Source organism: Urocitellus parryii, chromosome 7 (genome assembly GCF_045843805.1).
Source record: "Urocitellus parryii isolate mUroPar1 chromosome 7, mUroPar1.hap1, whole genome shotgun sequence".
Taxonomy (NCBI): domain Eukaryota; kingdom Metazoa; phylum Chordata; class Mammalia; order Rodentia; family Sciuridae; genus Urocitellus; species Urocitellus parryii.
Window position 1 is genome coordinate 38,024,033 of NC_135537.1, and position 22,075 is coordinate 38,046,107.

Below are 22,075 nucleotides of genomic sequence, written 5' to 3' on the forward strand. Positions count from 1 at the left end.
CCATATGATTTACATGTTATAATACATTCATACTTATGAATAGAAAAAATAATGATGAACCTGAATGTTAAAAATGATTTGGGAGCAAGTATTGAGATTACAGATGATTTTAATTTTTCTTTCCAGGCTTTTCTGCATTTCCCAGTTTTTAAAAAATGAACATGTTCACTTTTACAGATATTCCCAGTGCTATAGATAACAACTGACAATATCTTAATGTAGGGTTTTTTTAAGCCATTTTCTGTGCATGCATAAGCACTTTCTATTTATATGTGTATATAACATTAGAATTGCATGTTTCAAAATTGCATTACAATTTTTCATTTCTACCTATCCTCGTCAGTCCCCCGCCAAAAAAAACTTTAAAGTACCTGACTTCAGCTTAGAAACAGCTTGCAGTTACAATAGTGATTAATCAGTTGGTGTTTGAAAATATAAGGGTTATAGAAAGATAGTTTATTTAGCAGTTTAATAAATAATTCTAGTTTTGCTTTTGTTTTGTGTTCAAGTATAATTTAAAATCAGATGGTGGTTAAGTTAGATGACCTTTAAGTTCTTTGCAATCCTGAGGTTCCGAAGCTAATGGAACAGTGTGGTCAACTCCTCCATTAATTATCCCTTTGGGAGACCTGGCTGTTCAGACCACAGGACTATAGCCATGTGGTGCTCCAATTCCAGGCAAACTATTTTAGGAGGAAATCAAGGTCCCTGAAGAGCTGACCTACAAACTTAAGCCATCAAGTGACATAGGGATCTCTATAGATATTTAAAATTCCTAGATTAGCTCAGACATGACTGTTGTCATAATCAGTCAGATATAACATCTGAAATACGTAAGAAGACCCGTCAAAAGACATCTGAAAATGGAGAGGGGACTGTTTTTTTAAGGGCCTCTTTGTTCTGGTTGGGGGGTTTGTTTTTAGAATTTATTACCTGGTCTCCTCTGCTTATTAGGACTTTTAATTGGAAGAAAATACCTAATTTGGAGTGTACCCTAGAGTCCTTCAAGTTAAAGTACATTTTCAGATTTTGGAAAAGAAAATTATGGGAGGCTCTTCTCGGTTGGCCTTCACCTACTATTTTAAACATATTATATATATATATATATATATATATAAATGAAGAAATAATACCATTCCAAAAGCTAAAAGGAAGAAACTCAGCTGTATTGTGACCAGGTAGCTCAACAGCAACAAAGGGAGTATTTCTCCTTCACTTGCCTTTGACTTTTGATTTCATCTAAAAATTAATTTGGAACTTTCTTTAGATTTCAGCTAAACCAAGGAATTTTTGCAACAGTAACTTCAGGGAACCTGAGACAGCAAGAAAGCACTAGGGTCCTCCTACAGAAGTGTGGGGAGAAAATGCTCATTGCTTTCACAGTGACAGGACCTGGTCATTTTTCTTAATTAGCATGTTGAACCTATGAAAAATTTGGTCACATAAGGATGGGTCCCTGTTTAGCACAGAAAATATATGATGTTGTTTATGTAAGTCTCAGATTTAAGGTTCACTTTGAGAAATGACACCTCAGCTCCTGTCCTGCTGCCAATTATTGTCTTTGTCGAAAACCATTTTTAATGTAACCTCTAGGCATGTCCTAACAAAAAGACTCACACATATACTTCAGACAAGTCTCAGGAAATGAGGAATGTGTCGCTTTCCACTTCCCTGTCTTCACATCTATTTGGCTTTAAATTTTTCCCATAGTTTGATAGATATTTTCCCACAAATGTCAGATGGACAGTCTGAACTCTCCCACCTCCCCCATCCCTGTTCTTGCCCTTCCCGTCTACTAATGATTATAATCTCTGCAGAACCCTTTCAACAGCACTGAAAAATAAGCATCTTGTTCCGAAGATAAAAGCACCCCGTCCACAGATCTTGAGCTGATCTAAACAAATTTAAATTCCAGCACAGCCTGAGCAACAAAAGGGGCTGCTTGCGGAGGGTCACTTCACTCTTAAAGCACAATTGCCACACATGCTACTCCACCACAGAAACTCAAGATACGTGTCTGTAATTCTGTCTCAAATATGTACTTTATTTGTGTTTTTGTTTTCTTTTCCAGCCTCATTGACTGTTATTTCAGTGAAAGCCGTCTCAGGCATGATCACTTTTTCTGTGACGAATAAAACGCAACTAACTTATCCCATCTTCTATATCATGTGTATCATCATGATAGCATCTTGTGTTTTCCAAGTCAAGTAAGTTAGCTTCTTCATACTCACTAATCTTTCAACATTCCTGTGCTTCCTTCTCCAAGCGTTAATCTTCATTGGCTTCAGATGATAATTAAGATGAGCTGCAGTGGATTTCTAAGGGTGAAGGACCTGCAGCTTATCCGCAGCCAACATGCCTTGCTTTGTCCTTCGCATACAATAAGTTTTTACTGAGCATCGCCTTCATGTCTTGTGCTTTCTAAAATATGGTCATAATCCAGCTAAGTGCGCTTTGATGCTTTCCTGATGCTCTTCTGCTTGTAATTAATATCCATCGTACACAGGTTGTCATTAGCAATAAATCAAAGGGGCAGGTCCACGTCCAGGATTTCATTCTAAATATAGGAAATACGTGAACCCTTCACCTTCATTTCTTAGCTCATGCTCATTAATTGCCCAGAGATGGACAAAACCAGACGTTTGGCCGGGAGGAAAATCCTTTCCCCAGAATTCTGCATCTTTGGCCAGAATTTTCTTTGCACCCATGGGATTGCAGAGTGATTGTTTTATGTTTCTCTTGGGTCCTAATAGTGGTGACATGGAACATTTTTAATTTCTGCTTTTCTCTGCCCCCACCCCCTGTGCTCTAATCACTCCCTCTCTGTTTCACGTAGTGCTTATGCCTTTGCCTGCTAGGCCCTCTTGAGTTGGCCAGAGAGTTTTTCTTTTCACCCCCAATGCTACACCAAAGGACCACCCAGTGCCAGCCAGGAAATCAGAGCTCAGAACACGACTGATGCCTTCTGTGAAGTCTCCCTGTTATGGGCTGGATATAGCCCAGTGCCAAGGCCTCTGGAGGGTTGCTGGAGCAGCCCAGCACACTCACTGTTTTATCATTTCCTTACAAGACTGAGTATGTTTGTCACATCGTATCTCGCCATTTTGTTTCTTCTCTCTTTCTTCTGAATTAATCAGTACTGCTACAGTATCTTTTGGGATTTAATGATTAGTATCATTGTCCTTATCTTAGCTTCGGTGACTTAAAAAGCACACACCGTGGAAGGTAAACTTCATCCTGTTGCCCTTGCTTCAGTCCCTGTGCCTGTCGCACTGTAGAACTGTGGTTAAAAGAGTTGCTGTGTTTGGACACATAGGTGAATATGCACGCACGTGTACACACATACATGTTCCTGCAGTTATATGGCCCTCCATACATGTATGTGTGTACACACACACCTCGGCTCTACCCACAAAGGTTTTTTGTTGTGTTGTGTTGTGTTTTGTAGTTGCCCTAGAGTAGGACCTAAGCATTTGTGCTTTTTTAAAGCATCCAGGTGATATCCATGCAATTCACTGCTTTAGAAAAGTCTAGTCCTCGGCAGGGCAGCACAGCACAGAGCGGGAACCTGGATTCCTGTTGGTGGCCAGAGTGAGAAGCTGAGCTCCCACATGTGCTCTGCAGCTGGAGCACTGAGCATTGTTTTTGAAACATTAAACATTCTTTTACTTCTCCATCTTCTTTCTTGGCACGTGGCATGTCAATGGATAGCTATACTATTCCCCAGATATGATATTTAACAGATTCAAGGGTCTATCCTAATGAATCAGCCCCAGTATGATACTGGTCCAGCAGCTTGAATCGCTTCCAACTCAAACTTCTGTGGCCTCAGAATATGATTAATTGCTTTTCATTGTTACTGTTGTTGGTTTAAACAGACCATAAAACCTGACATCTGATCTCATACATCAGATGCACATAAGCTATGACTGCTGATTGGAAATGCCCTTTCCCTGCACTTCCTTTCCCTTTGTAGTTGTGGCTACAGAACATGCATTTCTTGAAGTTATTGTTAACTTATTGCTAAGCTTCTCTAAGCCCAAGCTCTAGTAAGTACCTTCTGCTTTAGGTTCCTGAATCAAGCCACGAAGCTCTACAACACGACAGCAGTGGTGCCCGTTAACCATGTTTTCTTTACAACCAGCGCCATCATCGCAGGTGAGTTTTGGCTTTCCCCATATAGGTGATTCCACCCCCACCTTCATAAGTGAAGTTTCTTTCAGGGTAAATAAGAGATCAAGAAATGGTTAGGTTATAGGAAACTAAGGAACCCATGTCCCCCGCCCCCAGCCTGCACCCAGTGTCTGAATTTCCTCCATGACATCCTCCAGGATGGGCTATTCTACAGGCTGTGAATGCTACCCAGTGCTCTTTGTCACCTGAGACAGCTCTTTGTCACCTGAGACAGCTCTTATTCAGAGAGTTCTAATTATTAGAAAGTGTTGCCTGGCACAGTGACACATACCTGTAATCCCAATGGCTCAGGAGAGTGAGGCAGGAGGATCATGAGTTCAAAGCCAGCCTCAGCAAAAGCAAGGTGCTAAGCAACTCAGTGAGACCCTGTCCCTAAATAAAATACAAAATAGGGCTGGGATGTGCTCAGTGGTCGACTGCCCCTGAGTTCAATCTCTGGTACCCGCATCCCCCCCCCCAAAAAAAAGTGTTTCCTTATACTAGACCTGAAATCAGTTTATTTTTATTATTTTTTTAGTTATACTTGGACACAATATCTTTATTTTGTTTATTTTTTTTAAGTGGTGCTGAGGACCGAACCCAGGGCCTCACATGTGCAAGGCAAGCGCTCTGCCACTGAGCCACAACCCCAGCCTCGGAAATCAGTTTTATTAAAAATTCAAGACATTCATCTTTGTTCTGTTCCTGGGAGTCTTCCCCTTACTAGCTCTGCTGATAATCAAAGCAACCAAAAGCCCTCTTGAATCTTGTCTCTGGGCCAGACTTCCTCAATTTCATGAACTCTTCCCTATATGCCCCTCACAGCTTGATCAGAGGGTGGAGTCGTAAAACCAATTTAGCATTCCAGGCAAGGAGAGATAGATAAGCATGGAAATTACTGCCTTCAGTGTTCCAGCCTCCATATTTCTTCTTTTACAGTTTTTAAATTTTGGTTAAGAAGTGTGTTTTTTTTTTTTTAACATTACAGACGCAATAGTGTTCAAAAGTACAAATTTAAAACTTGGTCCAAACTAAAATACAGTAGATTCAAATAGATTCCTTCTAAATTTAATACTGATATGCCCTAGTTCCTTGGCTTATTTACCACCTTCTTGTCTTAGGAGTTTATTTCTCTAAAATTTTGTATTTTGGAAGTAATTGGGGATTACCTGCTTCTGAATTGGTGCATCTTTGTTCTTATCTCATGGCCAACAAATGTGACTGCCATTGGACGGGTTTTTTTTTTTCCTTTCTTTTTTAAGTAATAATGTATTTTCTGTTTCCCAAAATTGAACTTTTTATTTAAAGAAAAATTATATCCCAAGACATCTAATTTTTTTTTCAGTATTTTGCACTTCCTGATAAAAGATAGTGAGAAAAGATTGTATATTGTTATGTCCTAGAATTACTGGAAAGTAAAAATTAGACCCAAAAGAGTTATAGACAGGCTGATATCCAGCCTAATAATTAACATAAATATGCAAAAAGATGGGTAAAGAATGCAGTTCCCTGGCTGAAGATCTTCTAGGAAGGCAGCAGGGCTGGGTCTCAATACTCAACACGTGGAGTAATTGGTGAGTCGGGGAGGCTGGGACTTGGGGAGTGTTGACAGTTCTTCTTATGTTACAAGTAGAATGGAAGTGAAGCTTCTCAACTAACTTCTCTCTGCCTCTGTCACAGGGCATAGCTTAAAGTTAAATATTTGCCTACTAAATTAGTCAACTTTTGCTTGTTTTATTTCAATAGCCAGTGCAGATGAGGCTACACTATCAGAGACACCCTCCTGAGGTTGGGTAGATGGTCCCAGCTCCCTAGAACTCAGGTCCATAGTTTTTATCAAGGCTTTACACATGTTTTATACTCTACAATTCTACAACTCAAAATAAAAACACAAATGACCTGATTTTAATGTTCATAGCAACTCAATTCACAATAGCTAAGCTATGGAACCTAGGGTGCCCTTTAATAGAAAGAAAATGCGGTACATATACACAACGGAATATTATTCAGCCATAAAGAAAAATGAAATTATGGCATTTGCCAGTAAATGGGTGGAGCTGGAGGCTATCATGCTAAGTGAAATAAGCCAATCCCCCCAAAAAAACAAAGGATGCTGACTCACAATAGGTGGGGGGAGGGGGCAGGAGGAGTGGAGGTTCACTGAATTGGGCAGGGGGGAATGGTGGGAAGGGAGTAAAGATAGGGGATAGGAATGGAAAGACAGTAAAATATCAGACCTTACTTTCCTATGTTCTATATGAATACACAACCAGTGTAACTCCACATCATGTACAACCACAAGAATGGGAAGTTATATTCCATTTATGTATGATATGTCAAAATACATTCTGCTGTCATGTGTACCTAAAAAGAACCAATTAAAAAATGATAGACATAAAATTACCATGTAACCTAGTTGGGCATGGTGGCGTACACCTGTAGTCCCACACCTTGGGAGGCTGGGGCAGGAGGATAGCAAGTTCAAAGCCAGCCTCAGCAACCGAGCAAGGCCTTAAGCAACTTGGAGAGACCCTGACTCAAAATAAAAAAATTAAAAAGTGCTGGGGATGTGACTCAGTGGTCAAGCGCCTCTGGGTTCAATCCCCAGTACCAAAAATCAAAAAAGTAAAAAATCACCATGTAATGTAACAATTCTATTTCTATGTCTGTACCAAGAAAAATGGAAACATAACATCCACCAAAAATATTTTATACCAAGGTCAAAGAAGCTTTATTCATAATAGTCAAAAAGTAAAAACAACCCAAACATATGAAAAGATGAGCACAATGTGTTCTCTCAATGCAATGGATATCACTGGGCCATAAAAAGGAATGTAGGGCCAAGACATGCGACAGCACAGACGGCCTCTGAAAACATTATCATGAGTTAAAGAAGCCAGACAAGAGTACATATTAGTAAAGATTCCATTTATGTGAAATGTCCAGAATAGGAATATCCTCACAAAGTAAATTAGTGGTTGCCAGGGCTGGTGATGGTGGCTGTTGTAGTGGTAACAGGGAATAACTGCTGATGGGGTGCTGAGTTTCTCTTTGGGAATGATGGAAATGTTTTTTTTTTTTTTTCTTTTTACTGGGGATTGAACCCAGGGACACTTTACATTGAGCTACATCCCTAGCCCTTTCTATTATTTTATTTTAATTTTGAGTCAGGGTCTCACTAAGTTGCCCAGGCTGACTTTAACTTTCAATCCTTCTGCCTCAGCCTCCCGAGTTGTTGGGACTACAGGAATGTGCCACCATCCCTGGCCATGACAAAAAAAAAAAAAAAAAGACTTGATTTTGAAATGCAAAGGATTGTTTAAATAGATGTATCTGCAAAGAAAATATAAAATGATCAACAGGCATTGCTGAAAATATGTTCAACATCACTAATCATCAAGGAAATGCAAATCAAAACCACAATCAGATATCACTTCACATCCATTAGAATAGCTGCTATTAAAAATAGAAAATAACAAGCGTTGGACAGGATATGGAAAAATCAGAACTCTTGTGCATCCTTGGTAGAATATAAAATGGTGCATCTGCTATAGAAAATAGTATGGCAAGTTCCTCAAAAATATTTACAAATTGAATTACCATATAGTCATCAATTCCTCTTGTGGGCACACACCCAGAAGAATTGAAAGCAAGGTCTTAAAGAAATTTGTTATCTATGTTCATAGCAGCAGTATTCAAAATAGCCAAAAGGTAGAGATGGCCCAAGTTCTCATTGACAGATGAGTAGATAAACAAAATTTGGTATATACATACAATGGAATATTATTCAGCCTTTGACTAGAGGAGATTTTGATACACATCAAACCACAAATAAATCTTGAGGATGTTGTTCTATGTGAAGTAAGTCACAAAAAGAAAAATACTATTCCACTTATCTGAGGTATCTAAAAATAGTCAAATTCCTAGAAACAGAAGATAGAATGGTAGTTGCCAGGGACTGGGGGAAAGAGGAAATAGGAAGTTGTTTAATGGGAATAGGATTTCAATTTCAAGAGGAAAAGTTCTGGAAATTGGTTGTGAAACGATGTGAATATGCTTAACGCTGCTGATCCATACATCTACAAATGATTAAGGTGGTAAATTTTATATTATTTACATTTTACTACAATTTTTTGTTTGAGATGGAGTCTTGCTGTGTTGCCTTGCCTGATCTTGAACTCACAATCCTCTCATCGCAACCTCCCAAATAGCTGGGATTACATACATGTGCCACTATACCTGGCTTACTTTTTTTTTTCCTTTGGTACCAGGGATTGAACTCAGGGGCACTTGACCACTGAGCCACATCCCCAGCCCTATTTCGTATTTTATTTAGAGACAGAGTCTCACTGAGTCACTTTGTGTCTCACTTTTGCAGAGGCTGGCTTTGAACTCTTGATCCTCCTGTCTCAGCTTCCTGAGATGCTGGGATTACAGGTGTACACCACTGCACCAGCTTTACTTTGTTGTAATTTTTTAAAATACAATGTGTGGGGCTGGGGATGTGGCTCAGGTGGTAGCGTGCTGGCCTGGCATATGTGAGGCACTGGGTTCTATCCTCAGCACCATATAAAAACAAATAAAGATATTGTGTCCATCTAAAACAAAAAAATAAATATTTAAAACAATAAAAAATAAAATAAAATGTGTTTATACTCTTTGAAACAGAAATTCTATTTCTAGAAACCAATTCTAATGACAAAAAAAAAAATCATAAAACACTGGGGGAAATGTGTAAAAGAAGTTCATTGCTTATTTACTAAAGAACAAGCAATTAGAAACAACTTAAACTGTCCTCAGAAATGAATATTATGGTGCATTAGTTTAGAATAACATGGACACAATAAAATGATTATGAAGAAGTATGTGATAATATGGAAGATGTTTCAGAAATATTCATTCAGTTCTATGTGGCTTCTTCCTGTAAGAAGTCCATTCTCAGAGTAAGGAGATAAGGTTGAGGCTGAGAAAGCTTTGTCTCCTGTGAGCGGGACTCCTCTTGTTCACAGTGGGGTCTCCGTCACCCCCAACAGCAGTGCACAGGAGACACTCACTCGGTAAGTACTCATTGACTGGCTAACAAAGCTAGCTCCCGACACAAAAATTCTGATTCCAGGTGCTTCATACATTAAGGATATCTTGTTTAACAAAACCCTACAAAGGTTTTAGGACCTCAAACTAACAAGAAATCATTGAGACCAACAGGGAGAGAAGAAAAGTTCCTCAAAATAAATCCTGCATGCTTGCTTGCCATCGCCTAGGAAGCGAGGCCAGAAGGAGGACATGAGAGCAGTTAGCAGAGGAAAATGGAGCGGGGGCAACACCCCAGTGGCCAGTGTTTTCCTGTACCTGTATGGGCATGTGACCAGGCTGGCAGACCACAGGGCATAGCCAAGAGTGACAGGAGCTACAGCTGCTGGCCTGAGGTGGGCCTGCCATGTCAGTGACCCCATGGTTCACCCAGACTCTCAGGCCAGGTGCTGACCCTGATCTAAAATCGTAGGTGGGATATGGTCACTAGACTTTTGTTGTCTTGTATATTCTGGTGAGAAATTCTTGGACTGGGTAATTCTGTGCCTGGCTTGCAAAAGTTATGTCAAGCCAGGCACAGTGGGGTGCGTCTGTAATCCCAGCAACTTGAGAGTCTGAGGCAGAAAGATCACAAATTTAAAGCCAGCCTCAGAAACTCAGCAACTTAGCAAGACCTTGTCTCAAAATAAAATAAAAAGGACAGAAGATACAGCTCAGTGGTCAAGCACCCCTTGGTCCAGTCCCCCGTACCAAAAAAAAAAAAAAAAAAAAAGAAAACCTTTTGTCAATTGTGTTGATTTTATAATAATTATAATCATATTACATAAAATCTACAAGTCTCTGTTCCTTTGGAATAATTTTAAATGTAAGTGTGGCATGCAAATTTTTTTAAAAATAAACTACTGAATGTGCATTTTAAGGATAGCCATATTTAGATATATTTACATAATTTTAGAAATAATGTGTAACTATTGTAAATACTCCTACCCTAAAATTAATTCTGTATTCTATTCCTATATAGGTATCGTATTTTACCAGGAATTCCGTGGTGCCACTTTTCTCACTGTATTTATATATCTTTTTGGGTGAGTAAATGCCTCAGAAGTAAGGTATGTGAAATTCTATTACTTTTAATAGGATTTTTGGCATTGCACCTGAAGTATAGAAAATTGGAAAATAATGTAAGAAACACCAGTTTCCTGCACTCCTAAAAGAAACATATTTTTCAACTTAACACCTTTCACAGGGCTCAGTGTCTTTGGCTTTTGATTTAGGTGTCTCCCTGAGGGTCCTAAAGCATTGGTGATTTTCAGTGCCAGCCAAAGTTGAGATAAACTCACTGGCCTTTGTAGTTACTCCACCTTTTACTACTGTACCAGACCTACCTCGCCCTTGGGAACCCCGAGATTAGATCTCAATTGGAGGATGCTTCTAGGATCACCTGGAATAAAAGACCAAGACTGGAGCAGATCCCTAGATTTGGACCTAGGAGCATCAAGTCGATCCATTCCTCTCTTGTGTTAGAGTGGCCAGCTCCATGCTTCCTAGAAATCTGAGGGACACATCAACTAGCCTTGCTGGCATACAGAGCAGAACCTTGACAAGATACAGCCAATGTATAGAAGCTTCCATTGGCTTCAAGTGGCATTCCATTAGCCCTTCCTGCTTCTTGATCTGGTATTCAGCATGACCATTGTTATGCAAACTTGAGCCTAAACTATTTTCAGCATAGGAAACCATCTATCTTGAAAATTCAATTTCATAAGACATTTGGGCGAGGCCAAACTTCTGGGGTCTGGAAACTATGACTACTCTTATGGCCAAGGACAACGAGATTTCTTAGAAAATTAAGGAATAAATTGTTTTTGCACTTGTGTTTGCATGCCAGTAATGGGTCTGGGCATGCATGGATAGAAAACGAGACCTAGTGTCTACCCAAAGGGCTTAGCGACTGAATTAGCCTCCAGATGGTAAAAACCTGGGGCAGAGATTTATTGGAAGCTGCCCAAGTCTTGGTTCTGGGTACAAATATTATTGGCTCCAACAATTAAGACAACTTCTAGGCAGCTTACCATGAGAAGCAGGATAAACAAAACTGATGGAATTTATGTCATCATGTAGGATATGGAGCTCAGTTATTTAATACCATGAGCTGTTTCAGTGTTCCTGTGTTCTTTATTAATATTTTTTCTTACAGGTGCTTTCTGTCATTTCTTGGTGTGTTTTTGGTCACAAGAAATCAAGAAAAGGAACATCTGCAACAGTCCTATATTGATTTTGGAGATATTCCTGGTAAAAATATATAAATATATTCTCTCGTTTATAATAGAAGCTTTTATCCTTATAAGTTAACAATTGTTGGTATTATTTGGTGGTATGGAGTTAATATAAAACATAATTCTTACCCTCAAAAAAAGTACACTTAATGATGAAGCAGAGGTGATGTTTTCAGTGTAAATGTTAATTTATGGAATGTCAGTTTTGCATAGATCTGGGGATTTAGGGATTTTTTTTTTCCTTAGAGTGTAAAAAGATAAGGGAAACATGTGGGAAATGGCTACCAACAGCAGATCCCTGCCACTTGGAGAGGCTTTGGAGATACATATAAGGACTGAAGGTTAGGCTGCTAAGGAACATCACTCCTAGGGGAGGCTGAGGTGGCCTGTGAACCATGTGCCAAAAGTGACATCGTCACAGCCTCCAGAACAGGAGGGCTTCTCCCCCCTTGTCCCCTCATGCATCTAGATTGGGTTAACATGCATCCTCTTTCAGGTTCTTCTTCCCTCACATTCACCACTTTGCTAGGGATTTGGGGTGACCTCTCCCTAGCTTGCTTCTCTCGTTTCCAGGTAGGAAATAGATTCTCAGAGCCTCCTCCACCATTCAGTAGGCAAAACCCACTAAAGCCTCAACCCTAAGACTGAGAAATCGTGGCCCTGGGCAATGAATTCTGTGTTCTTTTTTCTGTGTGAGCCATCTTATCAGCCAAAAAGCATTCTGGGCAATAATAGGCATCTGTGGCAAGGGTATGCATTATTAGAGACAACTTGTTTGGGAACCAAACCCAGGGTGTGGGGAACACTTCAAATTGCATTCCATGAAAACATTAGACTGTCAAAGCGTAGGAAGGCTCTGATTGTCCACATTTGTCCACACCATTATTTTTAATTCTGTTTTCCACTTCATAAAGCCCCATATATAGGAGCAGCTTTTGAAGGCTCCATTAAAGTCTGTTTTTTCTGTGTTGTCATATGCTTTAGACTAGACATGGAAAAGAGGACAAAGCCCTGGGGAGAAAGGTTTGGAGATGAGTGAGTGCTTCACATGAATCTCCTGACTGGCCAACCGATTTCCGTGCCCAGCATGGGGTCGGGAGACAGCTCTCTCACATGGACAGTGCGTGACCACACACCAAGGGACGTGGAATTCCTTGGGCCTTTCTTCCTTGACGGTTATCTTTTCTGTTTAGAGGGTGACCACATAGTACTTTAAAAATAAATAAATAAATAAAGGGGAATAAAATGTGGCCTAGACCAAAGAGAAATTATCAGGATTTTTTTTCTTCCGTAAGGCTCAAAAAGATTTTTTTTTCTATGATTATTATCTCCACAGGGAAACAAACGTTGGACAAAGTACAACCAGATTCAAATGGCTTATCCTATGGAACCTTGCCTGATGGAAGTGACTCAACAAAGAGCCAAAGTGGAGAGAAGAAAGAGGTCTAAAGTGCCGAGAGGGATGGCTGTGGGCCTGTTATCCGATACCACCTTTTTAAAAAATTGCACATGTTCAATTTGTGTCAGCAGCTATTTCATGCTGACATGTGCTCACATTCGTTTCAGTCCTTCCCCACTGTGGACAATCAGAGCCTTCCTACGCCTTGACAGTCTAATGTTCTCATGGAATGTAATTCGAAGTGTTCCCCACACCCTGGCACTCTCCCTAGTGATCATCTAACCAGCTAGATCTTAATTGGGGCCTGACTGCTCATGCAGGAATGTCACACAAAAATGTGCCTTCGAAATCCTCCGGTCATAGGAGGCAAAGGTGGCTTCTCCCACTTGGCTTGTAGGCTATTGCTTGGCTTCAAAAGACCCCTTAGCCCGGCAACCTCAGTCCTGAAAGAAAGTTCTAGGGTACCTTTTATGAGCCTCCCATGCAGAGCTCCCCTTTTCATTCCTGAATTAGAAAGGCAACTCATCTTTTCTGAAAACTAACACTTAAAATCCTCCTTTGAAAAGAAAGGGCCTCTGTAAAATGAGAATTTCTAAGTGTCATTCTGCAGTGGTACCATAGCAGAATTCAAAGACTAGTATGGAGGACTTTTTTAAGCCTAAAAAAAAATTTTTTAAAAATAGGACTGTGCTCATTTCCATAACACATATTCTAAAATTGGAACAGTACAGAGCATGGCCCCTGGGCAAGGATGACAAGTGAATCTGTGAAATGTTAAGGGGGGAAATGAATTAGGACTAATGGCTGTTTATTTTTAATAAAAATGTAGAATGATGGTATTTTCTTCAGCCATATGGTCCTATTATACTTGAATTGAAACTGAAGAAAAACTATATTCTATACCTTTAACTGTTACAGATTTTATGATTTATCAGGTGGGTTTATGTTTTAACTTTCAACACAAGTCTCAAAACTCACATTTGGATTCATAGTGATATTTGCACTATACTCCATTTCTTCCTCAAGTCATTGTCTCAAACCTAGTGGATTCTTCTAGGAAGGTTATGACGGGAGACCTGGCTTTCAGCCTTTTGGGAGAGGGGATTTAACCCAGGTGCAATTTATCACTGAGCCACATCCCCAGCCCTTTTTATTTTATATTTTGCTTAGTAAGCAATCACTAAGTTGCTCAAGCCATTGTGCCTGGCTGGATTTCAGCTAGTTAAATCTGCCCAGTAGTGCTCCTGTGCCCTTAATGGCTTTTCTGCTGCTATTAATCCCAGGTCTACTAAGATAGTTCGCAGGTAGAATCCATAGTAATATCTGTTGTTTATAACCTACCTAACGTTTAAATGAGAAGAAAAGAGGAAGACTTAATTGTAATCAAATAACGAAGCCCTATCCCTAATGATATTTCAAAACCTTCAGATCACTCCTGACCTGTCGAGTCTGATATTGTTCCAGCCAATGGTCTCTCATTAGTGTAGGAGTTCAACTCAGAGCTAGGGGGATTGCAATCTTAACTGCTTTTAGTTTTGTTCTTCATCCTAACCTATACTCATTTATGGGATGAGGAGGTACCAGGGATTGAACTCGGGGACACTTAACCACTGAGCCACTGTTTCGTATTTCATTTAGAGACAGAGTCTCACTGAGATGCTTAGTGCCTCACTTTTGCTGATTCTGGCTTTGAACTTAGGATCCTCCTGCCTTAGCCTCCCGAGCCGCTGGATTTACAGGCATATGCCACTGTGCTGGCCTAACCTATAATCTTTTTCTTTATTCTGAAACTTTTTATTATAAAATAAAGGTCTGCTAAAATATAGAAATGGATTAAAAGAATATAAAATTAAACATAATTTCCTTATTCTAAAAACAGATTTGTGTGAATAATTCCAAAAAATTTCTATACTAACCCATACTGTTGACCAGACTGGCCAAAATTCGCCACAAAGAAGAGAGAAGCAAATCTATCAGCAGTGTACAAAAAATAGCCCGGAGCCCATGTGTGTCTGGCCTCTGAACTCCTGGTAACAGTTTTTGCCATTGTGGAAAGTGTCCCATGGTTCAGAGTCAGCAGTTGTCTAATTTATGGCACGTTGTGCTGAATGGGCACGGCATGTTGACACTGGGAGGCACAGCTGAGAAGTGTGTCTGCGGCCGTAAACTACAGCTTTCTGGTGAATCTTGAAACTGGTTAGGATTGGGAAGCAATTAGACTGAAGAGTTTTACTTGAAGTAGGACTCCATTTATAGCTAGAGTGCACAGTTTTGAATATTGTATAATTTTGCAGACACAAGCACAGCACCAGTATTTACGGGCCACCAACACTATTAAAAGTACTAAGAAATGACATTGACTTATATAATCCAGCAATGCTTTAGAAATCCAGATTACATAGAAAATACACACAGATCTAATTTTATTTTCCATATTGGTGCCCCAAAGTAAGGTGAATAGTAGGAGTTTTAGTGTACTGACTTGTGGGATTTTTAAAAGTACTAGTGCATGACAACAAACAAAACCAATCTAGTCCTCCCTTGGCATGTAAGTTGGGGACTTTCAGCCAACATTTGGCTCATCTGACTATTTGTCTAGACCAGTGATTGGCAAACTTTTTCAGTAAAAACTCAGAGAGTAAATATTTTGGGGTCTGCGTTGTCCATACGATGTCTATCCTAAATACTCAACTCTGCCATTGTAGCACAAAAGCATCCGCAGACAATATGTAAACAAATGAGCATGGCTATGCTCCAGTAGAACTTGATTTATAAAAATACACCAATCCCTGGGCTATAGTTTGCCAACCCTTGATCTAGACTCCTCTACCCTTGCTCTGCAAGTTTTTTCTATTTCTTGGACATCGAAGATTTTTAAAAAAACATTTCATTGTTCATGATAAATCAGAAACCATGGGAGTGTCTTGATAGTTACATTAGGGTCTTTTTTTCTCATTTAAGAGATAAATGAGAGCACGAGTTTATTCTTGGAGTTCAAGTTTCTCACTTTGGAAGGCAGTGGTTATTTTGCAAACACCACTCATTATACTGGAAGAGCCTCTCCAATCCCACACCCCAAGTTGATATCTTTGTACATTACCTTTTATGTAGTAAACTAAAGCAGAGATCTTTACCATCTGATTGTTTTTCAGTTTAAATGTTGTTTTTTCTGATTGCTATAAGACGTTCTTTACCAGAATCCCTTGAAAACTAATGCAAAAAAAAATTTCTCAGGCAGCAGCTCAGAATGTACACACACACACACACACACACACACACACACTCACACAGAGCCCTGGAGATTCCATTCTGTGGCAGAAAAGAGAAGAGACAGATTTCACAAATGAGTGCAATTTTAGTGCTATTAAAGAGTAATGGTGGTAATGTGTAAGTCTGGCTCCAAAGGAAGCAGGTGCCATTGTGGCCATGACTCAAATGGATAGAAATGTCAAGCCAAGTTCCTAAAGCCAAGAGTCTTCTTTTGCACTCCTTGTTCCCGAGCACAGCGCATCCAGGAATGGTGACGGTACACACTCAGCCACTCTGAAGGCTGCCTCACGCCTGCCAATTTAATAGTGATATGATGGACATAAATATAGCAGTTACTAAAATGAACCTTCCAATACCCTTCCAAACTGCTTTACGTAAACTCCGTTACTTTGGCTGGTTACTGAGCCAATCCTTGATGGGGGCAGCTGCAAACCTAACGCACGTGTTTGGCACCAGTGAATATGAGTTCTTTAGTGAGGTTGCTAGATAAACACCACACATTTTGAACTATTAGAACAAGATCTCAAAATTGAACCCAACATGATTGTGTGAGGAATTTCGAGGCTGCTTCTAATCGTTAGACTCATCAACAATGGTCTGGCTCTTATTATGGCCATCTTGAAGTAAAAAAAAATAAAATAAAATTCCACACATACATGGTTTCCATGCAAATATAGACCAGTCTCGGGCTATTAAACATAGTATTTTAGCAATTGTGGTGAATGCAAGGAAGAGCCCTTCCCACCCAGGAATTCTTGAGTCTGTCCCCTTTCTCACCAGCCTCAGGGTACCACACAACATGCTGTCCCCATGCCAGGAGAACAAATCAGTTACAGGAGCTGTGGCCCAACTTATGAGACATTTTTTGCTAGAAAGGGAGGCAGCTCCTTCAGTGTGGATCCCTATTGAGAGTTAATGAGTCCCAACCACAATGTAAAAGAGGAATATCAATCCCAATATCAAATGTGGTGTTTCAGGGTACACCCAGCTGGGCCAGGCATTGCTGAGAGTTTCACAGAGTCCCAGGCAAGATGCAAGATAGTCTTGGTGTTCCAGGAAAGAATCTCCTTCCCAGGGAGCTGGCAAGTGAGACCAAAGGAGCCAGTCCGTTCCTGATGGGACCAGTTCGCGTGGACCAAAGCCACTTTGCACATTTGAGCTGCTGCTAGCCAGACATGAGCCAGTCCTTCCAGCACGCATGCAGCTCGCTTCCAGAGCCTTTTCCCTCATGGTTCTAATTTGAAAACCAACCTCAGAAATTTTCTGAGGTTTGGGCTCTACTCCCTTTGTCCAAAGCGCCTCACCTAAACCTTCTAAACACATGCATGAACAAGGAGATGAATCAGCTCCAGAGCTCTTGATCCATGGACTCCAAGCTTAGGCTATTTCCTTGATTGTGGACTATTCACCCAATGACCAGATGCCTCACACTTAGCAAATATTCATAAATTCATAACAGTCTCAGACATAATTGATTACTTACTGTTTTTAATGTGTTTGGTTTTTTTGTGTTTGTTTTTAGAACCATTTTAGTTTTGCTTCTGCAAAATTGAGCAGAAGGTACAGAGATTTCCTGTTCCCACACTTGCATAGTCTCCCCCATGACCAACATCCCCCATCAGAGTGATATACTTGTTACAATTGATGGACCTACGTTGACATATCACTGTCACTCGGAGTCTCTGCATTAGGACTCACTCTCGCTGGTATGCATTCTCTAAGTTTGGACAATGTACAGTGTCATGTGTCCATCATTATAGTACTCCCTTGTGTCCTGCATATTCATTCCTTCCCCTCCCAACCCTGGATCTTTTCACTGTCTCTGACGTTTTGACGTATTGTTGGAATCATACAACGTATTAGTCTTTTTAGTCTGGCTTCTTTCATTCAGTGAAGTGCACTTCACTCCCTTCCCATGTCTTTTCACAGCTTGCTAGCTCATTTCTCTTTAGTGCTGAATAATATTCCATTGTCCAGATGTGCTACAGTTTATTGATCCATCCATCTACCAAAGGTCACCTTGGTTGCTTCCAAGTTTATGGATATTAGGAATATAAAATGTTTTAAACATGAGGACCAGCTTCTCAGGAGCTTACCATCTACTCAGAGAAGTAAAGGCTACTGTTTACCACATCATTGCTGTGTGCAGGCACTGTGCTTGGGCTTTTACTTGAGTTATTCATTTAATCCTTATAATTTCTCTGTCAGGGAGGTCTTAGGCAGGGCAGGGGCTAGATTAGAATAAGTCAAGAGAGCTGGGCATGGGCTGGGGATGTGGCTCAAGCAGTAGCGCGCTCGCCTGGCATGCGTGCGGCCCGGGTTCGATCCTCAGCACCACATACAAACAAAGATGTTGTGTCCGCCAAAAAAAATTAAAAATAAATATTAAAATTCTCTCTCTCTCTCTGTCTCTTTAGAGACAGAGAGAGAGAGAGAGAGAGAAAGAGCGAGCTGGGTATGGTGGTGCACACCTGTAATCCCAGTGGTTTGGGAGGCTGAGGCAGGATGATTGTGAGTTCAAAGCTAGCCTCAGCAACAGCAAGGTGCTAAGCAACTCAGTGAGATCCTATCTCTAAATAAAATAGGGCTGGGATGTGGTCAGTGGCTGAGTGCCTCTGAGTTCAATCCTGGTCTCCACTCCCCCACCCCCTAAAAAAAGACAGTAAGTCAAAAGAGGCATCTGAGGCACAGCATTTGAAGAAGTTCATGAAAATCTTACTTTCAGGAGATAAGAGTGAGTAACTCCTTAAATCTTGTGATCTAGACTCCTTCCGGTGTCCTGGACCTAGCAAGAGGGGTTAGGTGACATGACTGGTATCATTCAGCTGGCAAATAGCAGCTGGGATTTGAACCTGGGACAATGTACATTGAACCTGGTGTCAATGTACCTATAGTGCACAGTAGAATGTCACAACAGCCTTAAGAAACTTGAACAACACAAAGGATACAGGAGTTAAGAGATAAAGGTCAGAAGACAGTCTTCAAAGGAATTGAAATTGTCGTGGTTAAATGGTGGCCTCAAAATAGATACGTTCACTTCTAAACCCTAGACCATGGGAACATGCGTGGCCTTATTTGGAAAAATCTTCTTGGCAAAAGTAATGAAGTGAAGGTTCCCGATGAGATCAACCTGGATTACCTGGGTGACCCCTAAATCCAGTAAGTGTCCTTTGAAGAGAGAGAAGACGGGAAGATGCAGACACACAGACAAAGTCCTGTGAAGACAGAGGAAGACACTGGATTCATGAAGCCACAAGCCAATGAATCCCTGTAGCTCCCAGAGACTGGAAGAAACAAGGAAGTATTCTTTAGAGACTTCAGAGGGAGTACTGTCCTGCCAACACCTTGGCCTCCAGAAGAGAATAAATTTCTATTTTTTTTCAAGTCCCAAGTGTGTGGTAATTTGTTGTGGTTACCCTAGGAAATAAACCCAGGGGTGGAGCTGGTCTTTGAAGCACAGGTAGAATTTAGATATCAGAGAAGGTCCTGTGGTCAAGGAAGCATCTGAGTAGCAAGCCTGGTAAACGCCTCTGATGTGGGGTCACATGAAGAGGAAGGAAGACAGCGAGGTAAGACCAGAAAAGCAGCTCAGAAGCCCTCAAGTAGCAGCTCTGCTATAATCAAGAGTCTGGCCTCGATTGGGAAAGTAAATTATGGCATTTACTTCATTTCTGGGAGTGCAGGATGAACATCCGATCACAATCAGTTTCTTTTCAGAAACTCTTCCATCAGTATTCAATGTTTCCCCTGCATCCTTAGCCATTCACTGTCAATACAAGATGGTATGATAAGTGTTCTTGAAGTAAAGATTGGATTCAAATTGTGCATCTGTGGTCCCTCAACCCCCAGCAGATCCTGGGCCTCGTCTCGAGGAACATTCCAACTTTGTTATTTTTTAAAGATGTAGTGATCCCGACAAGGGGTCATTTAATGATGACTTGGGCATCACCACGTGAAAAAAAAAAAAAAAAAAGGGAGACAGAAAGGGACACCAAGGGAGCTGGAGACAGAATGGGAACTCATTTTCAATGAAGAAAGAAAGATTGGTCCCAGAGGCAAGAAGAACCCAGGGCACAAAAGCAAATGAGCCCTTTCAACACCTCACTCCTCAGCTGGGTCCAGCAGGGAACGTAAATCTGAACAGGTGGGGCTTATGGCAAAACCAGAAAAATGAACAAGGGCACAAAGAGGCTCCTCCAAGCGCCACACCTCCCCCAGACTCTTGCCACCTCAAGCCAAGTTAGGAATTCCTGTGTCCACTTAAGCCTCGGCCATTCTGCCTTCAGGAACCAGACAGGCACCCTCTGGAAGCCTGGCCATTGACCATCTTCATTCCTCGGCATCAGATCTCAGGGTGGCAGCCTGGGACACCGCCGCCATCCAGGGTGTGACAAGGCTGACCCCTCTTCCCAGCTGCTGATGGGGAAACAGGCTCCTGCGGAAGAGGACAGACATCTGTCACCGGGGCACGGGGTGGCCTCGCTGGCCGTTCCACCAGCCTGCTCTAAAGCAAACCACCTGTTTCCTGCCCGAGCTCAAGCCCCAGCTTTCCAAGGTCTCCGCAAAGAGAGAACGCGTCCAAGCCACGGCTGAGGAATGATGGCCTTGGCACTGACTCCAGCGAGATTTGTTGTTCACTAAGGAGTTTTGTGGAATCCAGACTCATTTTCCACTGAAACAAGGGAAAGTAAAGACGGCACCAAATAAAAATAGCTTCCCGGAGCTTCCTGTTTACTCTGCTCGGCTGATTCTCCCCAAGCCGGGGGGCTTCACTGGAATATCTGGGTACAAAGTCCCTCTGCAAAAGACCCCTGAAAATAATGATTTTTTTCCTTTCATGTTTCTATTTCCCTCCCTTTTGTTCCATGTAAGTTTATTTGGGGGGGAGGGGTATTTTTTTTTTGGTTAATTCCCAAATCTCCCTTTTCTAGTCCCATTTAGAGGGACACAAGGTTACTGGGTGCTATCCACCTCTGGTGACCCCATGATCTCATTTATAAAGTAGAGCTAACTCTGGCTTGCTGAGTCACAAAAGGAAGACATAGGAGAAGAGTAGGTGACACAAGGGCTGTGGAAAGAGGGGTCTGTGCCTGGCACCAAGACTTTACATTCCCCTTTAGAATAATGCACATGCATGAGAAATCAGAGAGGACATGAGGTGACAGGCAGATGAAGCTCATCCGGAAGAAATGAGCAGGTCTGCTCCAGACATCAGGCCTCACAACGTGCAAGTGGCCGTAAAGCCCTTTCCTGAAACCATCAGGACATCAAGCATGTTTGAGGAGAAGGTCTGACTGACGAATGAGACATTCCTGGGTGGGCCGTGGGTGACAGGTCTTTGCTGCAAACTGGTATTTGGCCCCCTTCTCATGGCCCACGTGCTGAACATGTTGTCTTGGTCCAAAAGCAAAGGGAACAGCTTCACTTTCCTGACTGATTCTTACACCACAACAATAAAAGTTCATAATGGAAAAAACATTTATCCCATGGCCCGGGACACTCTAGGCAAGCAGAGAATTGGATCTACATTCTATCAACAGAAATTGCTGAGAGCAAACCCAAGCTTGTTAACTGATTTTTATGAATGATTGAAACAGCAAAGCAGATTTATTTGATTTTCATAATTTAAAAATTGACAATAGCATAAATATCTTTCCAAACCGGGCAGGATGAAAGCCATCCTGTTTTTGAGAGGAACAGAAGTGGAATAAAGTCACAAAAAAAACCAAACAGACATGAGAACTGTCCCCTGAGAAAGAAACATTGAAGTCTTAACCCCATTATCTCAGATGTGATCTTGTTTGTAAATAGAATCTTTAAAGAGGCAATCAAGTTAAAAACAAGCTCTGATCCAGTATGACTGATGTCCTTACAGAATAGACAAGTTTGGACAGGGACTGGAGGCTGGGTAAAGACACAGGGAGCA

General features: G+C 41.1%; 1 protein-coding gene and 1 pseudogene across 1 annotated transcript in view; both read left to right on the forward strand.

Annotated features, from left to right (window-relative positions):
• Positions 1-13,006, forward strand: part of Nipal2 (NIPA like domain containing 2) — a 72,484-nt gene extending 59,478 nt beyond the window's left edge. Inside the window, exons 7-11 of the mRNA XM_026383473.2 lie at positions 2,072-2,207; positions 4,070-4,158; positions 10,226-10,289; positions 11,402-11,496; positions 12,817-13,006. Of these exons, the coding sequence (XP_026239258.1) occupies positions 2,072-2,207; positions 4,070-4,158; positions 10,226-10,289; positions 11,402-11,496; positions 12,817-12,929 (497 nt within the window). The 3' untranslated portion in view covers positions 12,930-13,006. The remainder of the gene's footprint in view (positions 1-2,071; positions 2,208-4,069; positions 4,159-10,225; positions 10,290-11,401; positions 11,497-12,816) is intronic.
• Positions 13,007-13,566: 560 nt separating this feature from the next.
• LOC113180257 (U6 spliceosomal RNA) lies at positions 13,567-13,665 on the forward strand (annotated as a pseudogene).
• Positions 13,666-22,075: the final 8,410 nt, after the last annotated feature.